This window comes from Pipra filicauda, unplaced genomic scaffold, assembly GCF_003945595.2.
Source record: "Pipra filicauda isolate LSUMZ 115617 unplaced genomic scaffold, ASM394559v2 scaffold10_size6260569_pilon, whole genome shotgun sequence".
NCBI classification, from domain to species: domain Eukaryota; kingdom Metazoa; phylum Chordata; class Aves; order Passeriformes; family Pipridae; genus Pipra; species Pipra filicauda.
Window position 1 is genome coordinate 3,577,971 of NW_024103541.1, and position 24,478 is coordinate 3,602,448.

At 47.2% G+C, this 24,478-nt stretch overlaps 1 protein-coding gene across 1 annotated transcript in view; it reads right to left on the reverse strand.

The window, feature by feature from the left end:
- The window catches only part of SLC12A8 (solute carrier family 12 member 8), a 47,773-nt gene extending 32,024 nt beyond the window's left edge, over positions 1-15,749 (reverse strand). The window contains exons 1-4 of the mRNA XM_027723563.2: positions 15,530-15,749; positions 14,619-14,765; positions 11,491-11,682; positions 8,861-9,092 (exon numbers count right to left, since the gene is read on the reverse strand). Coding sequence (XP_027579364.1) covers positions 8,861-9,092; positions 11,491-11,682; positions 14,619-14,765; positions 15,530-15,601 — 643 coding nt within the window. The 5' untranslated portion in view covers positions 15,602-15,749. The remainder of the gene's footprint in view (positions 1-8,860; positions 9,093-11,490; positions 11,683-14,618; positions 14,766-15,529) is intronic.
- Positions 15,750-24,478: the final 8,729 nt, after the last annotated feature.

Below are 24,478 nucleotides of genomic sequence, written 5' to 3' on the forward strand. Positions count from 1 at the left end.
GGCTACTCGAATCCCTTATCTTTTGATGGAAAAGAATGTGCTCCCTGAGATTAATGACGTGTTTACCCAAAAGGAAATCACCGCCCTTCTGAAGCAGCGAGTGTTTGTTCCTCCCGAGCCCCTGTTTTCTGCTCCAGAGCTGATCTCCCAAACCTCCTGTTTAAAGTCAACACACAATACGGTTTCCTGCTGCCATGGACTCCAAGGCATCCCACCATTAGCACTCTCCCAAAAACCACACTCCACTGCACCTGTCTATCCCCCACCGCCACTGGCAGAGACGAAACTGGGATATTTAGATCAGACTTTGAGCACCACCAGTATAGAGACAGGCGTCACGCTGACAGCTGCCAGGAACCTTGCTGCAGGGAGATGAATCACCCCCATGCATAAATATTGCTCAGTTCAGCAGACAAATTAGCAAGCGTGGAGACTGACAGAGCTGTCGAGGGAAAGCACTCTGGGCGACCTCTTCTTAAGTTGCTCAGGGTTTTGGCAGTGCATCCTGCAGACCAGCTTGCTGCAGGATGCTCTTGGAAAGAGTTTTAACATCAGCAATGGTCCACTATGTTAGCAGAGGCACGGAGGAGTATGGGATGTGTTGCACTGAATACCCTCAAGCGAGCAAGAAAGCCTGGAGCAGAAGCACTGGGGATGATCTGTTTGAGGAAACCTGCAAAAAAGCTGCTCAGGGGCCGTCAGCCCTTTACATATGTGACAAACCCAAGTATTCACATCCTCCTTCTCTGGTAAATGCACCCCCAGTAAATGCACTCATGCTTCATCTCCAATCTCCTCATGGGGCATCCCAACCACGAGAGCCATCAGGTCACGAGCACCTCCTCTCCCTAAAGCCAATGGACCTGCAATACTGTGTGCTGGCCAACAGCTAAAAATAGCACAAAAGGCAGAATAAACAAAGGGAGCTGCTTAAATCTGTCTCTGATGTTTGTCTTTAGCTGATGGAGCAATTTTCATTTGCAGGATGCTTTCACCCCTCTCAGATCATGAGGCAGACTAAGCTCCCCACCAAGCTCTCCCCAGCCACATCTCATCTCCTGCAGGACTGGACTGGGTGGAAGGAAATGCTAATTTCTGCCAAACTCCCCATGCGCCTGCTTTATCTCCACCTCAGCTTCTCGGCAAAGTGGAAAACCACTAACGTACACAAGAGCACACTTGGAGCCTGAAAGGACCCACACAGGCAGCTCCTCATCAGAAAAGCACTGCTTAAATAAAGGAAAACTTAGGAATGTGCCTGTGGAAGTAGCTAGTAGAGCTGTTTGGCTCTTACTCTGTCTTTATGGATTGACAAAAACTTTTATTTTTTGCAAAAAAGCCAAAAAATCGATATTTTCTGCAGGTAGAAACTTTGAAATTCTGGTTATGAGAAAAAAGGGAAGATATTTTAGCACAGGTGTTTCAAGTTTCTAAATTCCACTGATGTTTTATATTATTTAATGCTAAGAACTAGACTTGCTGTAATACATAAATCCTTCCATTATTATTTGATTTTTTGATGTGGTATCCACAGCCTGGTGTGCTCGGTAGTATTCAAACCAGCTGGTGAAAACTATTTTATTCATTACAAAGAGGACAAGAAGTAAAGCGTCCCTTGCTCCATCCTTCTTCTAGGAAAAGAGTTTTCATCAATGGGATATTATTATCAATTACAGAGTGGTATTTCTTGGAAGTCATGTCCAGAGTTCCCAACTGTGGGAGGCTCTGCAGAACTTCTTCAATGAAAAACCCCGGCCTCAAGAAATCAGAATTTAGGCTGAGTCAAGGCACAACAATTGGAGGAAAATGAATGGCAGATGAACAGAGATGACACACATCCTTTGGACTTTTTGGAATGACCTCCTCTCTATCTTGGAGCTACTCTGTGTATTATTTTGGCCAAAGCCCAAACCGTGCTGATCAAATCCCCATCTTTCAAATGAAAGCAGTTAACTATGATATAACTGAATCCACTGGATCCTGCCACGGTCTACACAGCCTTCTGCCTTCATGACTAGAGCATCTCATACTTCGAAATTATGGATGTATTATCCACATGACAATGGTACTTCAAAACAGAACTATTCCATTTGTTGACTTTCTGATTATGTGTCTAAAATGACAGTTTGCTTTTATTTTTTGAAGGTTTTCATATCCTCTATACAACACACACACATCTACAGCTTCAAGTCTAGCTTCAGAATGCAAATCAAACTGGAAATCAAAGAGTGTTTGATTTTGGAAAGGTTGAGCAAGATGTTGTCATCCCCAAAAAATTTTTTTTGTTTGTTTGAAACTATTAATTGAATTCCATTTAAATCAGAGAATAAATTTTTCCTACCAAAATCAATTTTTCAATGGATGCACTTCCCCTTTTGAGTAAAAAAGAAAACCAGCAAGAACCACTGGGCCATCACCCAGGCTAATGAAGGTAAAACCAGGATAAAATCTCTCATCTACAGCCAAAAAGGCCAAAAATTATTAGCACAAGCCAGGAGAGAAGATGATGAACAGTAGATAAGGATCCATGGCCCACGCAAAGTTTTCTCTTTAGCCTAGGAGAGGAATGCAAACTAGAAGTGCAGGGGCTGGAGGAAAAATCTAATATCTAGAAATTATCTTCATAAATTAAATCTCTGAATAAGGAAAGCAGATTCAAGGGACAGCTGAACTGTGACTGGAATTAAACATTGGGGGAATGAAAAAAAGAGGAGGTAAAATATCTTCATCATTTGAAAACAATTATGTGGTGGCAAAAAAAAAAAAAAGAGAAAAAAAATCAATGCAATTAAATAAAGCTGTCCTGTTTAAACACAGCAACAGGGAGAGAGGGAGAGATTGTGAGATTATACATATATCTTTCTCAAACCAGTCAGTTTTATTAGTTCTCTAGCATTAAACAAGTTGCTGGTGAGCAGAGAGCCTGCACAGGAGGCTTTATGGGAGGAATGGGTGGAGAAAGCCCACATGAAGGCAGCATCTGGCAGGGGACAAAGCCAGTCGAGGTATTTCAGGATTTGTTTACAAGCTCTAGGAAGATGAGCTTAGAATTGCCTTGCAGGGAAACAGCAAATAATTAAACCAAACAATGTGTACAAAATCCCCTGTATAAACGAGGAGCAGTAGTACCTATTAAGCAAGTTTAAACCTGTAACAACTTCAGCAAACCCTCTCCTGCTCCAGGAATGGATCTGGGCCAGCTGGTCCCACCACGGAGTACCATGCCTTAGGGTTTCAAGTGACACCAGGACCCTCCTCATCCTTGGCAGCATGTGGCAGAGGGCAGCTCACTCCCATGCCCCACATGGCCACTCAGATGGCGCAGCCTGGAAAAGAGAAGACTGAAGAGGAACACCAGAGGTCTTCCAAGCAAGGTGGTTCAGTGAAGAAAGGAAGGACACCAGATTGTCCCCAGGTCCTCAAGAGACTCAAAATAGTGGGTTTTGGCTGCAGGAAGAGAGGGTTAGCTGACGTAGCTGTGACTAAAGCAGGGTCCCCAAGGATGCAGCAAAGGATCCATCACGGGAAATTTTTAAGAGCAGATTAGATGTATGTGGCATCCATCACCAGCACAGCCCAGTGGGTGAAGGAGGGCAGGGACTTGCAGACCCAGAGCTCTCCTCCCCTCCTTACCCACCTCCTGAGAGATGCTTCAGAGCGATGGGCTCAGAAATCCTGCCTGGTCTCAGCAGAGCAAGGGTACAGGGATGCCAGTCCCAGCCCCTGGGGTGCAGCAGCTCTACTGACACCCCAAGCTGACACCTGTCAGCAAGTCAGACTGCTGCTCCTCAACAAAGGACTGCTGCTGGATGTCCTCCAGCAAGGAAACACCGTGAAAACCTACCTACAAACCCGCAGAGTTACATCTCAACCTAATGTTTGGTGTTGTTTTTTTTTAAATAAACTGTTTTAAATACCTACTTCAGAGAGCCTGGACAGAGCGCTGTAGCTTTCCTCTCACTATCTAAATAAGGCCTCTAACAATGTTATCAGTTTTCAAAACACATCTGTCCCCCAGCTCCCAGCCCAGACAATTGGCAGGTAACCAGTTAATAAATGTCTTCGCCAGACTGTTGAATAGGCTGGCCCCAGCTCAAGAGTGATGTCAGGGCCATTCAATGCACTATAATTGGAAAAACCTGGGAAAAGCAATCCCATGTTTTCAATAAATAACGAGTGTATTAGCAGCCTCCTGCTTTTATTCACCATGGTATCTACCTTGTTCGGTAGCAAAGTGAGATTTTTTTTTTTTCCTGCTGCCACTCATTCAGTGATTTCTATTTGGAATTTGATGCCAGTTTCCAGATGTGTCTCAGGCCAGGAAGTCAACAATCGGCCTGGATAAAGCCTCTGGGATTAGCTACAGATCATCTTCTAACACACACATCCTTCCTGCACCCTCTCTTATGATACTGGGGCACACCCCCTTGCACCCAAAAATAAAACAAAACAACCCAGAGTCGAGCAAAAGCCCCTGACTAGGATGCTTTGATCATTTTCATATTACATATGGGGGAATATAATTAATTAATTCAGTCCATCAAAGCCCCAGAGGCACCATTTGAGAGATCTTTGCACCGGAGTGTTTATATACATAAATCACTTTAACAATTGCAGGTTCTTTGTCTGATGGAGCAGCTTCAGGCAAAGCTTATCTCCCACAGCTCCTCACCAGTGGTACCCGCAGGAGAGCATCAACTCTCCAGCTCAGCCACAGAACACTGGAGGGGGATGAATCTTCCAAAGCACTTGCCCTCAGAGGAAGAAGTGAAGATGATAAATGAGTTTTCTGGGCTCTGTGTGAGCAGCTTTGGGAAGCTAAAACTCAAGTGGGTGACAAGAAGGATGTGGTTTGCATGGAAAATAATCACAAGCAGAAGCACCCCGACAGCAACATGCCTTTCAAACCTCCCTATGCCCCTGAGAAATGAACCACTCAGATTTCCCAGTCAGGAGGAAAGGGCTTAGCCCCACACAGACAGGCTCCACGCTTGCCCCAGCCACATGGTACCGTCTGCTGCAGGACAGGGGGGATCCCAGCCCAAGGGGACACAATTACTGAATTACCAACAAAATAATTTATTGTTTTCTCCCCCAGGCATTTAAGAAGCTGCTGTCGGGCCCCTTTTGCTCATGTTGTGATTCCTTTCATCTCTCCATCAAAGCACAGCCAAATTAACACCAGCCCTCCTCCCAGTGATCGCCCCCCATGCGCTCCCACAGCCGCTCTGCTTTAACAGGGCACCTGGGAGCCACTGCCAAAACAGGAAAGCAGGCGCCTAATTGAAAGGGAGTATTTGGGAGTCACCCTACACAAAAATTAGCAGAGATATGCTAGGAAAATAAAAGAGTGGGCATTAACGGACAGCTTATCTTCTTTTTCCGTGACTCTAACGTTCGGGACATGAAAAGGCCAAAAAGTTTCACATACTGTTCTAAGGAGCTGGTCAGGGATAGGAGCATCCTCTCCTCTGCGTTCACTGCTCCTCCCAGAATAACTTGGGCTGATTTTGAGGTAAGGACCTCCAGGATTAAAATGCAGATGTACACAAGCCAAAAAATCCCTGCTACTATGAACATTTGTAGCAAGTGCTGGGTCTTGCTTATGGGTTGAGAAGTTGAGCACAGACTGATTTCAATTCACCTGTGTTAGGTTTGATATAAACAGTAACCTGTGCCTAGGGATAAAGAGAATATAGATGTCTTCTGTCTGAAGGAAGGACCATTGGGGTCTCTGTTTATGGAGGGGGCCTGAATTTTAAGATGAGTGGCCAGAGACAGCTCAATGAGGCTCGTTTTCAGACAGAACAGGGAGCTCCTCTGCTCGCTACCCACCCTTGGCTGAGATCCTAGCCTGGGACTGTGACCCAGCCCCAGGGGAAGTGCCAGCTGGAGCCAAGGGAGGATTTAGGACTAACTCCAAAACATCAGCCAGTCCCACCCCATCCTGCGGGCAGCCTGTGGAAAGGAGCAAAGCCCTCGGGGCCAGACAGAGGGACAGGGCAGGCTGGCAGGGAGCCGGCAGTCCCAGCGGGGTCAGCAGCATCTGGAGAAGCGACCCAGAGCATTCCCTGTCTGCTGGAGCTGCTCAGTTCCTCCGGCCCCAGCTCCAGACTGAAGGAGCCTGGCTGGCTTTGGAGCGGGAGCAAGCCACGGCAAGAGAGAGGAAAAAAAGGAGAAAAAGCAGCGGGAAGCCCTGCTGAGAAGCCCCCTTTTGTGTAAACATGCTCCGTCCTCAGACTAAAAATAAAGGCAAACCACAGGAAGGGAGTGAGTGCTTGGACAATATCCGATTTGGTGTGTGCCTGGGTGTGAGCTGCGGGAACAGGGAGAAGAGCAGGGGACTCCACCCAGAGCAACCACACAAAGGCAGCCGGTTAAGACCTTCAAGATGGACAGGCATTCCTGGAGATTATTTAAATCCAAATAACTGCTGCTTGGCAGATGTGCGGTCCTTTGGTATGTGTGCAGCACTTGGAAGCACTAAGTGAGGGAAAAGGCTGCCATGACAGGAGCAGGAAAGGCAGGATAACAGCACATGGCCCATTTTACAGGTTCCGAGACTGCAACCTGAGGCTGTGAACTGAAAGCCCATAAACCTGCCATAAAAAAAGGACACAACCCAGAAAAGATGTCAGCTGAAATCCAGCTCAGAGGTCTGTCCTCAAAAACTACCTCTCCCTGCACGCTCAGTCCCCGCTGCAGCCACAGAACCACACTCAAAACAACTGCATGCTTGTGAGGGCTGTGGAGAGATGATTAGTGGACTGCTCACCTCAAAGGGGTCTCAAATGCTTCCCCAAGTGCTGGGCTTTGATGCATTGCACTCCACCATTGCCATCAGCTGGCTTCTGAGGAGGAAGCTTCACTGACACCTGCATGTCCCACCTGCAGCCCTCTTGCAGGAGGGATGCTTTGCTGGTGGGGGCAATTGCACTGGAAAGAAGAATCCATCCATCCATACAGCGTGAGGAGGCTCCTCAGAGCCCAGCGCTCACCGTTGGTGCTGACACACCACTCAGAGGCCTTCTGGGGAAATGCAGGGCTCGAGAGGATCCCACCGCCCAGCCTGGAGGGAAAACGCACTCTCACCGGGAAGCGGTCTGTGAAAGCAGAGAAACCCTCAACTCTCCCTGCCAGCTGTATGGCCGCAGGTCCCACTGTATGGGCAGAACTGCTCTGGGGTACTTGCATTTGGGGCTTGGATCTGGCCACCATCAGCCCAATGTCCTTCCACCCACTGGAAGCCCTCCTCTCTTTGGTCAGCTGTGGCTAAACTGCAGCATCTGCAATGCTCAGCCACCTCGTTTCCCTTCCTTTCTCTATTTTCTGTCAGAAGAAAATGACATAGTGCTCACCAGTGGAGGAAATCAAAGACAACTATGTTGACCTCAACTTGGGCATGTTTCCTGCTGATGTCTGCATTCCTCTAATTCTCGCCTCCTGGGGCCATGTTCACTTTCCTACCATCAGGCCTCACCTTGAGTATTCATTTTTCTTTACTATCATAAAGGTCTCCTACGAGCACAACCAAAATGCAAAACCCCTCCATTTACTTTAGAAAACAACTTCCAATGAAACACAGCTGTTTGGAGCAGCTCATTTGCTTTCTCTGCAAAACAGGCCACAGCAACAACCGTCCTTGCTTCACTTTCATTCACAAGTACTGCTGAAACTTTCACAGGCTTCCATTTGGGGCATTTCTTACATGCTAAATATAAGGCTCTTTCCATAAGGCTCTTTCTATAAGTGTCTTTCCATAATGCTCTGTCTTACAGGGGAGCAGCTGCTTCTGTCCCCGTGCCGTGCCACATCGTCCTCACACACTGTACCAGCAGCACGAAACAAAACAGCAGCATGAAAGACAGCAGTGCCATCAGTGCTATGAGTACCCACATGACTCACCTCCTGCCACCTGGCTCAGCGGCTGAATCACAGCTATCAATCAAAACTGAAGATCTTTCCTTTAAACTCACTGTAGGAGGTCACTTGCAACCCCCCAAGGTGCTGCTGGACACAGAGGAAGCCAAGAAAAAGGTGACACCTTCTGTTTACTCAGCTAATTACACTTATTGCTGGAGTGGCTGCTGCGGCACTTGTAGGCTGCTTCCACAGCAACAACCCACGCCTTCAGTTGTGTTTCCCAGCGAACACTTCTTGGGAACGCAGACGGAGGGAGGGGAAGGGGGCTTGAGGTGCGAGAAGGGCTGCACTGAACCTCTGCCTTGCCCAAGCTGGAGCCATCACTGCTGGCTGACCTCAGTCTGGGAAAAGTTAACAGGAGAACTCACACTCACAGCTCCTTGAAACCCAAGCAGTCACCTGCCCTCACCCAGCTCCCTCCTTATCTCCCCAGCATGACCCTGGACAGCAGATCCAGTGGTGTGCAGCCTGGGGCCAGCACTGGTGGCACAGCCAGCACAGGCAGGGTCTAAGTGACCTCAGAGGACTCCAGGAGAAAATCTTCTTATCTCAAAGTCACAACCCTCCGTTTTCATGGGCACAATGCTTAATGCTGAGTTAGGCAGCAGAAGGCAACAAAGAGCAACTGCAAACACAGATACTCTCTGTTGTTAGAAAATCTCTGACTACAGTACAACAAGCACACACATTGAGAGCTGAATTCCCGAGGTTAAACACCTAAATTATAGGACATCTTCAGTCATGCTCTGGAAATACTTACTTCCTTGCAAAATTATTGGTTGCCTCTAAAAGATCAGTGCCAAAGGACAAGGGATACATCTGGAAGCTCTGAACTCTACCTCTGCCCAAGTGTGTGTAACTTCACAAACCCAAATGATGAGAAAACCCCAGGAAATTAACACCTCCTGACCTCAATGCAATAAACCCCCAGTTTTACCTGGATCAAGGTGTGTAAAGGACCCAATGACAAAGTCCAGTGTTGAAACAGCCAGCAGGAAGAGCAGCAGGAGCTGGAGCCTGATGATCCATTTCACCCCAGCCAGGTTGATCCCCTGCAGGCCAAACAGGACAGCCAGGGAGATCCCACGCACTGCCCAGATGTTGCTGAGGCTCAGGACATCTGCAATGGACTCTGCAAAGCCAGTGATGTACATGGCACCTGCAACACACTGAGGGACAGGGCTCTGTGAGTGCCCCATGGCAGAAAAGGAATCCCCATGCCAGGCTTGGGGATCTCTGTTCAGACAAACAGACATTTGCTGCCACAATACAATGCTTTTGATGTTACTCTGGCCTACAGGGACTGAACCTTATTGCTCTAGGACAGCATAGCTACAGCCTGGGCAGACAGAGAAGGATTGGTGTTAGCCCCGCAGCAACATTCCACTGGCTTTAAAATTTACCCTCCATTAACACTCCAGGAGAAACCACACTGGCTTCTCTGAGGGAGAAAAGGATGAGTCAACCTCTACGTCTCCTCTCTTCTTCTGTTTCTCTGGAGGAAAGGGTCCCGGTTCAACACCTGTCTGAAGAATTGCAGTTTGTTTGCCCCTTCATTGCCTTCCAGGGGTTATTTTTAACTCAATGTTTAGTTTGGATGTAAAAAAAGATGCTTCACTGGCTCCCCATCTTGTTGCTGGAACGGAGCCTGCACTTTAAAGAAGAGCACATTGTGCAAGCTGTGCCTCCCCCCAAGCTCTAGGGAAAGCTGCCTGTTTGTCTTGCAGCAGGGCAGGACACGCACTCTGCCCGGGGTGGCTGAGAGTCTGCAGGACAGGACATCTGCACACAGGCTCGGGCCTCAAACCCCACTGTGGGATAGCAATCTGAAATACCAGGACATTTCCTTCTAGAGGTTCCCACTAGCTGACACTTCAGCAACAACCCTTTCCAGTGCATGGCATCCCTGGAAAACCAACTCAGGGTTTGCTGGCATGCTGACATGAGTGGTATGAGCTTGGGTCCTGCAACCCCACTATCCCTGTTCACAGATGAGGGATGTGCAGCACAGCTCCCACATGCCTGGATGGGAGAAAACCCCCACCCAAGCCAGCAAGAGTGGAGCAGACCCCTCATTCACTGCAGATCCCCCACCTTGGACAGACCCAGCACTCCTCCACTGAGGGTGTTCAGAACAATCTGGGTCTATCCAGGAGATGCAGGTTCATGTGTGGTTTTCAGCAAGGTGCAGGGCATCCACCTGTCCAGACTCAGACACCTGCACCTTGGACATCCTGAAGGATTCACTTCCATCATAGGTAGACAACTAGCACAGATCAGGGGAACCAGACCCTGACTCTCTGCATCAGCAGCACGTGACCAGGCATTCCCCACTTGCCCCAGTCAGAGTAGGGAATAGGGAATACTCCACTTCTGGCTGGGCTTGTCTGATGATAGAAGTTACAGCACTCCACGAGCATCTTGTACCGGGGAGCAGCCTGCAGCTGGTGCAAAGCACGTTGGGCAAAAAGCACAGCCAAGAAGGGAAAGGCATCAGGTTTTGGGAGCAGGCAAAGTTCTTAACTGAGTTGCCAGCTCCCACCCTACACTCCCCCGTGCACATGAGATGCCTACACAGGGGCCAGCGCTGCCGCAGCCCAGCTTTTATGACCCTCAGGACAGGCTGCAACCTGATTGCTTTCCCAGACAGGGTCCTCTCAGAGAGCAGGAGTGGAAAATATGACAGGAAGGATTCTCATGTGTGGCCCATTTCCATATCTTGGCTTGTAACAAGGTTCAGTTTGTATTTTATGGACACTTGCTTTTAATCTGGAGCAAAAGGAGAAGAGGGGATTATTTTTGGTTTGGGGGTTATTAAGGGGTTTTGGAGATTGCTGTAAACCAGTCAGTTAAAAACAAACCTCCATAAAAATGCTTCTCTGCTCACCACATTTTATACTGTTCATAACGTCTTTATAGGGGGAGGGGGTTAAGTTACTGCAGGTTTAAGAGATTATTTTCCATTCTTTATGTGCACTACTTGTGTATTTTTGTGCTTCACCACCATGAAAGGTCCTTGGGATCTTTCAGAAAATCCAGAACTGTGACTTTTGGCTCACAAGAAGTGGCACTTACCACTGCCCAGCCCTCCTCCCACACCAGCTCCACTTCTACTGGCTCCTGCAGAGAAGCAGCCAAGGCTTGCCCGGTCCCTAAGGGCATGGGGAGCACACCAAGGCCAACCTGCCAGCCCACAGCTGCTCACTGAGCTTTAGGTGGCCACCCTGACTCTCCCACTTCAGTTTTATTTCAGTCTCCCGCCAGCAAGGGCATGTCCTGGCAATGGGGCTAATTTGGGATGGGAGAACATGTCCTGCATGGCTTGTTCAGACACACAACTCCTCCACCATTGTGACTCTTGCCAGACAGCACATTGTCATGCACAAGCTTACTCCTGGGGAGCAGAGTGGGGTTGAGTGCTCCCTGTGGTGGCCTCCCATGTTGCTCAGCAGAGTGAAGTGTTACCCAGATTTTACCTGGAGCATTGCTTCATGAGGCAGGAAAGCAAAGATTAATACCTGCATTGCAAAGTTTCTAAATTTTCTTTAAACAACTTTTTCAAATTACCTGGCCAAAAATGTAAAGGATGCCAATGGTCCCCGCTATTTGACCTCCAAGGACAGTAGAAATCATGGAGTAGACTCCTCCACTTCCAATGCTGCACTTTTCACACACTCCAATTCCAGACAAAACCGTCACCAGGGCAACCAGGATGACAAAGGACACCAGAAACATGCCCATTACAATGCCAGTGTTTCCCTGGAATGAAAAAAAAATAATCAAATAAAGATCAATTCACACCAACTCTGCTGAGATAGAAAAAGGACCTACCTGCCTCTAGTCACTAGTGATGTATGAATCTGGAGTCATTACAGATTAAAAGAAATGCACACAGATACCTCTAGTTGTCTAATTAACGTAACTGATTGCCAAGTTTACAGCTCCTATTAGCACCCCTTTGATGTAAACCTGTCTCAGCCTGGGGCTCAGCAGACCTTTACATGAGCTGGTTCTGCTCTGTCACAGAATCACACAGAATATGCTGAGTTGGAAGGGACCCACAAGGACCATTGTATCCAACTTTCAGCCCTGCACAAGACTTCTCCATGAATCACTGATTTTGTCCTCTGGTTTAAAGGGAATGAGGTCAAACAATGATTCAGCCACCATAGGCAGGGGATCGCTGCCTACTTGCGTGGTTTAGAATGACATGCTTAAAAAAGCCACAAAACACTTTAATAACAAAAAGTAGTTTCAAAACTGAACCCCTGGGATTTGCAAAAGCTGATTTATTAACAGCACCAAGCTCGTATTTTAATTTTTCAGAAAATTTACCTCTGAAAGCTCTGATCCTCCCAAACAATGAGATCCCAAAGAACAAAACCCCAAAGGCAACACAGCATGGAAGATAAATAACAGTCTCATAAACCAGCATATGCCAGTCCTTATCTGAGGGACGTACACAGAGTGACAGGTGGCCCTCGCCCTCCATGGGCTCGGGGGAGTTTTGTGCACAGGATTCAGCCCCGCTGAAAAAAAAACAGCCCTTCCTGCTTGCGGCAGAGGGAGGGCCCCGGGAGGAGCTGCTGCACCAGCCACGGTCTCAGTGTGGGGTATAGAGCAAAAGCCTCTGAACAAACACAGCTGCAGGTCCCTGTTGGCAGCGTGAAGGGCCAGCATAACCCACTTTTTGGGGTGTTCGGTTTGCCATTTAGAGGTGGATTTTCAGAAGGAGAAGGTGCTTAGCACCTCCAAAAGCACTTAAGGACCTCTTCTGAGCTCGGGATCCTGCCACCCTCCTACCCCCTCGCACACGGCTGTAATTTCTTTTCCAGGGTCAGAAGTTCTCCCTCGTGCTCCAGCCCACCTTCCTCTGCTGACAAATCACTCAGACCAGCGCACAGCAATCAGAAATCTCCTCCAGTGCCCAGCACTGTTAAGGTCTGGCTTCCCTTCCCTGCCTTTACTCATATTACAGGACATGTCCACATCCCCCCTTTCCAGCCTTGCTCCAGCAGTGCTCATCTTTGAGGTCACACTAGCCGTGATGGGGTTTGTTTATCACCAGCACTAAAAGGCTGCCTCCCTGCTCTGGGGTTGGTTGAAATCCCAGATTTTTTTTTTCTTTTCTGTTTTTTGTGAAAAAAAAGAAACATATCCAGGATGTTGCTATCATCATAAAATCCTATTTTGGTTCAGCATCCTGCTGCCTTTGACAGGGGTGTTATCTGGTCAGTGGGGAACAGAGCCAAGGTTTGCTATAAATGCAGCATAAACGCAGCTGTGGCTGGGTCAGCACCACAGCCCACTCCAACTCCATATTCCTTTTTAAAAGGACAATTGTTCTTTTTTTTTCAACTGCTTACCCTCAGGTTAAAGGGTTAATAAATCTGACATGCTTCAGTTAAAAAAAAAAAAAAAAAGGCAAAAATATGCAATTCATGTAGCCTTGGGCTTTTCCAGAAAGTGCTGGTGATACAAGGCTATGGCAGCAGTTAGTTAATGGGCAATCCAATGGTTTCCAAAGAAGAAAGGGTTAACATCAAGACCCGAGGAGGAAGGCTGGACTCACAGCAACAATAGCAAGCAGAGAAAGTGGGAAAAAAAAGCCCCCATTAAATGCTGATGCTTATTTATGCATGCGCCAGAAGGGGTTAGTGCAGCAACTATCCTTGTCAACATTCAGGCAAGATTAGGGTCCCCTGCAACTGCAAAGCTGCAACAGCCCGGGCTCCAGCCCTGGAAATTTATAGCAAAAGCCTGACTGTGAACAGCTCGATGTATGACTGTCCTCTGCCAGGGGAGCTCTCTGCCAACCTCAGTTTCTCCTCCCTTCCCTTTCATGCTAACTTCCAGCTGGTTCAGTTTTTCTTTTATTTACTGGCTTTATTTTTATCTGTGTTTGGTCCAGCAATAACTTACTTTCAAAGGAGATGTGGAGGAAATAAAATCAGAAGGAAAAGGAAGGTAGAAAATCATCCCAACTTCTTCAACACAATGACTGCAGCTCCCCTCAACACCTCCAGAGCAGTAATTTTCAATACAAAGTGTCCTCTTGGTCCTTTCGGAAGGCGTTCACCATGCCCGTGACATTAACTCATGCCTGTGACATGAACTCTGCCTGAAGCTCAAATCCCATCCATCCCTGGGGGAGCTTTCCTTATTCTAAGAGGAAATATTAAGGGATAATACAACATTTTTCATCATGAGGGGAGCAGGGACACTCTTCCAGGCTCTGACTCTCAGTGAGATATTATTCTGGATCCAGAACTGAAATTCTCTTTGATAGCAATGACAATTTCAACTGACTGAGGACTCCCTGTTCAAGAAATCAGGGACTCAATCACTGATGCATTTAGAAGAGATCTGCTCCAGTGAACTACGGTGATACACTTCACCTGAAAAGTGGTTATTCTGTCTTGACAATACAACACAAGGATGTCCCTGTTCATTGTCAAGGTTGTTTGTTGTGTTTTAATTTTTCTTTCCAAAAGCTAAAATAGGAAACCACTCACAAAAACCACTTCAGCTTTACATTTTACCAGAACTTCTTCAAAAGCTACAAAATACCAGAGGGCATAAGCAATGTTTACAACAAACAGCCCAGAATCCAAAACACTTGGGTGGTGATGTAAGTAAGGAGGTGTGAAGGAAAATGTCTATTCAAACGTCCAGCCAAGTCAGCACTCACTCACCACGAGCCATCCTGTCCTCAGGAAAAGAACCACTCCAAAAATGTTGATCATGCAGGAGGTGAAGACGCCATCCCATGTTCCAAAAAGCACCGGCTCCCATACAAACAGCTGGATCTTCCACCAGGGCTTGGTCTCTGTTTGAGATACCTAGAGAAAGCAAAGCCTTGGTTTTACCTCTCATGTTTTAAGGGCAGGCTGCAGAAGTGGTGCCACAGCCAGCCACCAACAGTGGGACAGCCACCAACAGCTGCTAAGGCAGCCCTTTGCTGCAAGCTGCCTTTAAGATAAAGGGGCAGTAGGGCTGTTGGGATCCCTGGGCCCTGAAAGAGAATGTTCCCTGCAATACCCTATTTATATTCTTGTAGGATAAGCAGCAACAGAGTCCCACTCAGGCTCAATGAATTAACCCCATTACATGAACCAAAACCATCATTCAAGGGTCCTTTACAGACCCTGCAGCTGTACTGAGTTTCTCCTCCTGTCCCTGCCAAACACCCCACTAAGGCAAGCAGGATCCTTGGTGCATGGGAGAAGTCTCTTACAGGAGATGACAAACCAGGTAAGACCAGCTGGGACCAACAGAGCAGATTAAGATGGTCTTCCCATCACAGTCATCTCTGATAAGGTCACTTTGTTTCTAGAGGAGACACAGGACTCTGGTACTTGGGGGCACAGTGAATTTCAGAATTGCTGGAACTGAGACCTGAAACTCCAGGGAAATGAGAGTTTTCCTATGGCAACCGCTCCCTCTGACCTCTTTCCCTTTGTAAATAATACACCTCAGATTTACATATCCAAACAAAGGGCAGTGTCATTACTTTGGTCCTGTTTGATTCCCACAGAGGTGACCAGGAGGAGTGCAGAGACCATGGAGATGGAAATTTGGGAAAGGAAATGGCTCTCTGACATACCTGCTGTGCTTCCTCATGGAAGAGCTCTTGGACATAACCCTCACTTTGGGGAGCATTCAGGCTGAACATCATATCCTTCGTGTTGGCTCCGCCTGCCCAATGCACAGCTCCAAAACAATCACAGGCTAGGCCGATCCAAGTGGAAAGTCAGCTATTCCTCTCAGTCAAATTCCTGCAGTGCGGGATCCTCCATTGTAGAAGATTCATGGTTTTATTGCACTTTACTGTGAAAGCAGGAAAGACAGAAGACACGACTGCTGCTTTCTCAGTCTGCCAAAGCACAAGGCCATTACCCACAGGGAATCAACAGCAGCTCACAGCAGATGCTGAACCACAGCCCTTGGTGGCCTTTCCTGAATCTATCCACACCCCTGGCGTCCCCAGCATCCTGTAGCATCGCTGTGTGTTGCCTGCAAAATGCATTTCCTCTCCTTGGTTTTAAATCTGGTGCCTGGTAATTTCATTGCATGGCCCCGTGCTCCAGTGACAGAGGACACATGGATTATTCACTTCCCAGCACCACCAATCACTTCACAGCCTTGATCACATCTCCTCCAGCTGTACCTTTTGCAGACTAGGGTCCTGCCAATGTAACCTCACCCCTGAGAAGTGAGTTACCTCACTCTGCCCCTCTCCCAGCACGATGCAGAGATGAAACTGGAGCAAATTGCTGGTTCCTTCTCTCATCAGGTTGTCTTTAAAATTGAGTTCTCTCTCTAATAATAGAGGGGTACATTTGTACACCTCCCTCCAGCTGGCTGCAAGTCTTAACTTCCCCCAAATTTTCTTGTGAGGGCCATCAACAAGCCACCCACAGCCTCCCTTACCAGTTGTCAACAGAGCCTTTTTGGCCATTCCTCAGTACAGCTACACCATGCCTAAGCAAGACAAAGAGGGTTGCAGCCAGAGGGGAGCAAGCTCCATGACTGTGGAGAGGGAGGTTTGTCTGGATCGTTGGCTCTCCTGGGGATGGTAAGTTTCCTGGTAAGTTGAGCTTACATGCTTAAAAGAACCAACCATGATCACAGAAGGCTTGTACCAATGGCTGGACACCTTACCTGAGACCAAATTAATTATGGGCACAGTGTAGGAATCTCTGACTCCTCAAGCTTGCAAACTGTGGAGACAAAGCAACCCACAGAAATGTACTTTTCCTATTGCACAGGGACAGAGACATACAGACACTGCTTTGTGTCACTCAGGATTTCTGCATCAGTCTGAATCCCAGCTCCCAGATCAGCACTTTCACCATCCTGCCCTTATTACCCTACTTTGAAATACCCAATAGTAAATACCCAAAGCAGATGCTGCTCCACCACTGTGTTTCAGCTGCAGAAGGTCTCCTACAGCTGCGGTACAATGGTCAGCACAGGAGGTTTTTCTTCGCCCTGCCCACGTGGCCAGTTAAGCAGCATCAAATCTATAAGAGTTCATTGATTCCCTGCTGCTTCCTCCACATTTTTTGAAGCAAATAACCCCTCACAATATCATAAATGGTTGCTGTTACAGAGAGATTGGGGCTTCAAGCAGGGCAAAAGCAGCAGGAGCAGATAAACTCCAAAGAAACCAAGCTCGTGTTTTTATGCAAATAGCCACAATAATAAAAAATGGAAGAAAATACACAACGTGAAAAAAGATTACAACTGAATAGCCATATTCTCCTAAGATTCCCCAGTGCAGCCCTTCCTCAATAGAGACTTCACTCAGTAAAGCAGTCACTGGGGCCATCCAAACTCCAGTCTGCCACAGCAATCCTGTCCGGATGCAGGAAAACAGGGAGGCTGCAGCCTTGCAGCCCCTTGCTCTCCTAAACCACTCCACCAAGGGACCCCAGGAGGACATGGCCCTGACCCCTTGCAGTGGCTCAGAGTGGCTGAAGCCACTCACTCAGCGTGCCCAGTGTGTAACCACGTGTAGGTTTGATACACCCTATTACCCACCTGAAACTTGCAAAATACAGAAAGAAGGGCTGCACGCAGGGAGTTCAGACCTGAAACACACCTCGCAAGACATTCTACCTTCCTAGACATTTAAATCCCCTTACCCCACCATTTCCTTCCTTTTTCTCTGCATTAACACCCATCTCCTGCCCTGTGCTCTGGAGCCCTCTCTGCTCAGCCCTGCTCCTGCTCACCTCGGTGTAAGATCTTTCTCCTCCACAATCTCAGGAAATTGCCTCTCCGCTATTGCTCCTCTGTGGCATTTCCAACTGCCTGAAATCTTTTTACTCAATTCTGTAATTATTTACATCCCTCCACAACGCATGGATCCATTCATCCCTAGGAGGCAACCGAAGCAAACACAGGAGGGGGTACAAAGCGCAGAAGCGAGAGCTGAACAAACATGCCAGGACGGCCGCTGCACACGCAGCCACAACCCGATCCATGCAACATGCTCGTATTTTTTGCAATTTAGGGTCTGCAAGTGAAAAGTCCTTGTGGCAGGAGCCCCTCTCTTGCCCCATGCAGTACTGTCCCAGCGCAGCGTGGTTCCTAAGCTGCTGAACAGCACAGCGATGTTTTTGTGTGCTGTTATCTATCCAGGTCACCAACCCTGAGGAAGCTTTTTCTGCTATACACACCAGCAGGCCAAATAAACCAAACAGGCACAATTTAATATAAGTGAGCCTCTAGCTTGGGAGATAATTGATGTTATTTTTCCTAAAGTTCCTGCCAAATACACTTACCAGTCTATAAATTAAAGACGAATGGCTGTTTTAATCTTTCCATACCATTTAGCATTCAAGAGAGCAGAAGAGCATTAGCAAACCTTGCAAAAACATTACAAAGGCTCATCTCCTTTCCCTGCAACACTTCTATATTTAATTACAAACCCAGATTCCTATAGATCAAATTTCTGTGCCCTCCACATCCTTTCAAAGCACTATTTTATTAATCACATTAAAGCTATTTCTGAGCTAAGCGTCGCTCCTCTGAGCTACTCAACAGCTGGCTGATTTTTAAGAGGAAAGGTTAACGCCTTCCCAAGCACAACTGCGTGTGGTCCCACGACCTCCGAAGGCTCTGTCCTTGCCAGAGGAGGTAATTCCAAAGCCTCCCTCCCTCAAGGGACCCAGCAGCCAACAGCACTTTAGTTTTAATAAATCCCCCCAACTCTTCTCCAGGTCAAGTTCTTAAAAACACCTAATTTAGGCGACTCTTAGGAAGGCGGGAAGTAGAAGGAAATAAAGCGGCTACCACTGCAACGAAGGTAACGCCGCACAGAGCAGCTCTTGGCTATTCCCAGTTACTCATTTACTGCACCAGCTCGTTATGTTTTCACATATCTCTGTAGTGTAACGAAGGCTGTGGAACACCACAGGTGGGGAAACAAGCCCGGGCTCTCCCCAACAACTTCAATTTCCCGGTGTGGCCGGACGGCTTCGGTTTTGCAGAGGGCGCGGCGTTGCCAACACCTCCCTGCCAAGGGCTGCGGCCGCCGCCGCACCGCGCTGCCCACCCTGCCCGGAGAGCGCTCCAACTACCTGTTCCCTCTTCTTTTTTTTTTTTCCTTTTTCTTTTTTAAAAGGTTTTTTCGCCTTCTTCCCCCCCACTTTTCTTTTGTCTTCCCCCCCCCTTTTTTTGTACTTTTTTCTTTTGTCCTTTTTTTTTTACCTTTTTTCCTTTTTTTATTTTTTTTTACCTTTTTTTCTAAAGGTTTTTTTTTACACACCCCCCCCATTCATTTGCCCTTTTTTTTTTTTTTGCCTTTTTTGGGCCCCCTTTTCCACCTCCGCCCCCCCACCCCAATGGCTTTGATTCTTTAGCTTCTCTTTCCCCCGTTTACTTCCCCCTCACCCCGCGCCGCCTCCGCCCCGACGGAGCCGCCGCAACGCCGCGGCCAGAGGGACCAGCGGGCAAAGCACCACCTGCGCCGTCCCCATCGCTCAGGTTTGTGCCCCCCCGGCCCGAGGGTGTCCCCGCCGCCCCGGCTCCACTCACCTGGCGGCTCCCGGACCCTCCCTCCCTCCTTCCCGCGGCCGCCGCCCCCCGCCCGCGCTCCCGCGGCGCCGCCTCCCGCCGGGGCGGCCCCGGGCGCTGCCACGTCTGCCCGGGCACCGCGCCCGCCCCCGCGGCTGCATCTGCATCTGCCCGGCTCGGGCAGGTCCCACCCGGGCCCGTCGGACACACGCCGGGTGCTGCTTCCCGGAGCGCCGAGACCCCGCAGCGCCCGCGGCGGCGGCACGAGCACGGCAGGGTGTGGGAAACTATTGAGGGTTTAGGAGCAGACTTCCACTAAATCTGCTGTTCTCAGGAGTCTGATAAAAAATAAAAATAAAAAATAAATAACCAAATTGATACAGCTGCTCGGTTGCGGTAGGAGGAAACGCTTGGCCACAGGGAAAGGGGACTCTGATTCCGCACATCTCGGTCTCGATAGGAACTCGCTCCAGCGTAACTTCTCAGCCCTGGGCTGCCAAGAAATTCTGTGACCTTGCATAGGCAAAACTCCATCTGAATTAAAGGCATGAAGTTTGGACAGTCTCGATGTTAACAGGATCAAATCTAGAGCCAGCTCATGCAGCATTCACAGATTTCATTTACTTCTAAAATGTGTTAGGGCCATTTTAATTTTCAATAAAGTACCTACAAAAGACATCCATGTAGCCTAGTGAACCCACTTTGATTTTCCAGAGTGTCCTGCAGGGCAAAGTGTAAACAAGCCTTCACTCTTGGATGGAAACAGCAAGGACAAGCAAGTGGCAGAAAAGGAAAGGAAGAGTTCAGAGGAGACAGATGACTTCTCAAAGGAGGATGAAGCCTGAGGAAATCGTAGAATCACAGAATGGTTTGGGTTCAAGGGGATCTTAAAGATCATCCAGTTCCAATCCCCCTGCCATGGGCAGGGACACCTTCCACTATCCCAGGTTGTTCAGAGCTGCATCCAACCCGGCCTTGAACACTTCCAGGGTTGGGGCATCCACAGCTTCTCTGGGCAACCTGTGCCAGTGTCTCACCACCCTCACAGTAAAGAATTTCTTTCTTATATCTAATGTAAACCTGCCCTCCTTCAGTTTGAAGCTGTTCCCCCTTGTCCTGTCACTACATGCTCTTGTAAATAGTTTCTCTTCATCTTTCTTGTCAGCTCCCTTTCAGGTCCTGTAAGGCTGCAATTAGGTCACCCCTAAGCCTCCTTCCCAGACTGAACAATCCCAATTCTATGGGTATCTCCCCAGGATATTCCATTCCTGGAATATTTCAAAAGCTCTCCTGCAGCTCCCTTTTTACACTCTGTACAACTACCAGGGAACAGGTTCAGCCAGATTCTCCTATCTTGAGGGCCAGTGCAAAATCTGAAATAAGTATGTTCGATTTGTTGCAGAACTGATGAACAGTCACTAATTCCCGGAGGACCAAGCCCTGTCACCTGCCTGCAGGCATCTTTGCCCCTACACACATGTGCACACAAGGCAAGTGCTAAAGAAGTTTCTTGGGCCAGTTGCCACGGCCACTCCCCACTGCTGAACACTTCTTTGGGAAATCCTGCCTCCTCACTGGAAAGAACTACAGCTGAATTCCAGCAAAAGGTATTTTCAAGGACCGCATTGACACATTAAAATCACCAAGCACTGCTGCTAAGAAGCACTTTCAGAAGTGGTCGTTGTTGAGCTCTGTCTGCTCCTATTTAAGTCATGGCAATTTTCAACATTTTCCTTCTTGGCAAGAGAATCCTTCCAAGAGAAGGAGCATTCCTTCAGCAGGGCTGTGTGTGTTTTGGAGGAGCACACTGCTTTTCCATACTCAGCACGTGAAGAAAACCATAGCTGGCATAAACTGTCCCATCTCCAAAGGCAATCAACCAGTGGCAGTCACATGCACAGCAGTTTGCTTTCTTTAAAGAACAGATTTTAAAAATAATAAGGTAGCACAAAGGCAAGAGAAGTGGCTCCAACTTAGCTTACTTGTAATGAATATGTGATGATGTGGAATGGTATAAATTCCCTCAGTGCGTGCTCAGGATGGCTGCATGACTCACAGCTGGCTCAGCCACCAGCATCTTCATGGGGGCCTTCCTCCACACTGCTTCAGGGTCTACACCACCTTCCAGGAAAACCATCACAAACCATTTGAGAAAGTTTTTTAGAAGTCCCAGATAAAATTGTCTCTCATTACACTGAGTACCTTAGCTCTACTGGGAATAAAAGGGGGGGAAAATGAAAATAAAAAATGAAAATAAAAGTTAAAATTGTTTTATCAAAGTCCAATTCTTGAGTGCTTTCAGGGCTATCAATGGACACTGCGAGTTCCACAGACCAACTGGAATACTTTCCCTCAAGTTACATAGGTCCTCAGGACCATCCAAAGACTGGCAGACCTGTGTTATCAGACATCCTGAACTGTGATTTAAGAAGACTTTCCATAGTTCATATGGTGTCAGTGGAAATTTGTCCAGGGAATGGAGTCTGGAGATGGATATAAGAGAGTAAGGAGAGTGCCAAAAGGTTATATGGGATAAAACCAGTATGGGAACACCACAGAGGTGTCAAAGATACAAACGTGGTCCACAGAAACAGGGAAAGTAGCAGCGCAGAGGTTGGTCAGCAAGAGATGTGAATTTGAAACATCCACAGGTCTGAGCCATCCTATGAAATGTGGAAAGGACTGATTCTTAGTAGGATGGATGTTAATTACCACCTACCTCATCACCATCTTCTTCAGCTGCCAGGCATACGTGTCTTACAACACAGCAAACTGCAATTTCCATGTACACAGCACAGACTGTGAATAAACTACACAATTTAGCTAATCACATTGCTTAATGACCTACAAATCCTAGATCAACAGTAAAACACGCTGTGACACGTAGAGTATGTTCCTAGACTAAATGAAGAGCCAGCCTTTTTCAAGTTCATTCATCACTGCAAACTGTATAATACTTAGCCTTTCAAATGGATTTTTACCTGATGTTGCTCAGTGTGTGTAACAGCCGTTATCAATATAATACCTGACCATCACTACAACATTCTTATTTCAATTCCTTAAAATGGATTTTCAGGAAACAACTCTGTGAGAGCCGACACTGCCAAAGCGCATTTCCACACCCGCTGTGGGGACTCGCACTGTCCTTAGAGCTCATTTTCAACTGGCTGCAACATCCATCACTCTAGCTACGTGTTTGACTAGGAGACTGATCAATCATCCTGTTCACTTTGATTTGACACTTTCCTTTAAGGTAACAAATGTTGTTTTAAAGAAAATCCCCCTTTCTGAGTCCTGGTTTGCACAAAAGGATAATTTTGTCCCAGTGGTATCCTTGCGCTTGCTTATCCGTCTTTCTGAGCTGTAACTTTCTTAGGCTGTTCTGTCTATAATTAGCTTTGTAACAAAGATGATTTCAGGAACTGGCAAGAGAAATGGAAGAAAACACAGGACTTGAGAGAAAACAAATAAGTCATCCTTTCAGCTTCTGATGTCATCCTCTGCTTTGTTCTTACACAGCACTGCGTAGTCGAGATTACCTCGCAATTACCCTGAACATTTCCAGCACTCGCAGTTGTTGCTTTATCATCTCTCATGACTCAGTTTATCTTGTGGCAAGAAAGACCGATTAAAGAAGTGCTGCTCCTGAAGACCTTTCAGAGTATAACACATTTTGAACAGTCATTATTCATATTACAACAGAGAAATATTTTTTTATAAATCACACTGCGAAAAAAATAGATCCTCTTCATTTCAGTTAGGCCAGGCTAGTGCTTTTGATCTAACAGCAGTTACAAAAGCTCTATTACTTCTGCCTCTGTGAAATGGCACTAATGATCACATCTGACCATGAGAATAAGAAAAAAAAAAAATATATATATAAATAAAAGTGAAAACTAACACATGTTCAGTGCCACTGCTTGCATTTCTATAGCCAGGCCAGCTTACCTCTCTTAGGCTATGCAGCTGAGAAGGTATCACCTCCTCTAAATGAAGGCAGCTATGTACAAGCTACTGGCAGTGCACTGATCTGTCTCAAAAGATATCAGCACAAAGCTTGGTCTGGGACTAGGCACCCACATTTCTAGGCAAGAAGCTTGAAAGGTGCAGCCGCTGGCCAAATAAAATCACACACAGAGCGATCACGCAGCAACATGTCTTGGCTCTCCTGGAAGACAGGAGACAGGCAGAAGTTGCCCAGGGAGATGGACTCTAAGCAGAAAGAAACAACAGTGACTTGTACATCCAGCAGTCATCCAGAAGTTCAAATACGGGAGGTAGGAACTGGATCTCATGCTTTCTGCACGATGTGCATGGCTGCTCACACACCCAGAGTGATGCAGCTGCAAAAGACACACACGCACACATTTTAAAACGGAACCTCACCAAACCATCCTATTTAATTTCTGCCAGTGACTCAAACACGTATGCATTTGACTGCCTTTGAAATTGAAAAGCTGGAGCAGATGGTGCAGCAGGAACCTGAAGACCAGCCCTGGTTTGACAGGGGAAGGACACTGCGGAGGAGGCAACTTACCTGAGCAACAAGGGCAGGGCTTTGGCTTCAGAAAGGACAGCACACATGGGCTCCATTTTAACTCCCTATGCCAGTGGACAGCTCTCTTCTTTAAACTCCGTGTCTCGACAACTAAAGCAGACAAAAAAGCAAACAATATTCTCTCGGAGACTATATTCTTTTGATTTTGCAAGCGCAATGCAGAAGATAACCAACACATGGGACACCTGAACACTCTTCCAGACTACCTCCCTAAGCCAACCCACCTCCAAATAGCTCAACTTTATCATAAACTGCTGTCTAACCTCAAGCTACAAAATAGTTTACCCTGTGCAGTGCAAGAAAAATACTAATTTCAGCTAGATATTTTTAATGCCTCTAAATACACAAATAACCAATTATTTTAATAGAAAATTGTTTCCTTCTTCTAGCAAAAAAAAAAAGGCAAGCCAATTTAAATAGACTATTTTTCTCACTCAACACGAAATGTAGCTTCTGGCAAATCTTTTCAAT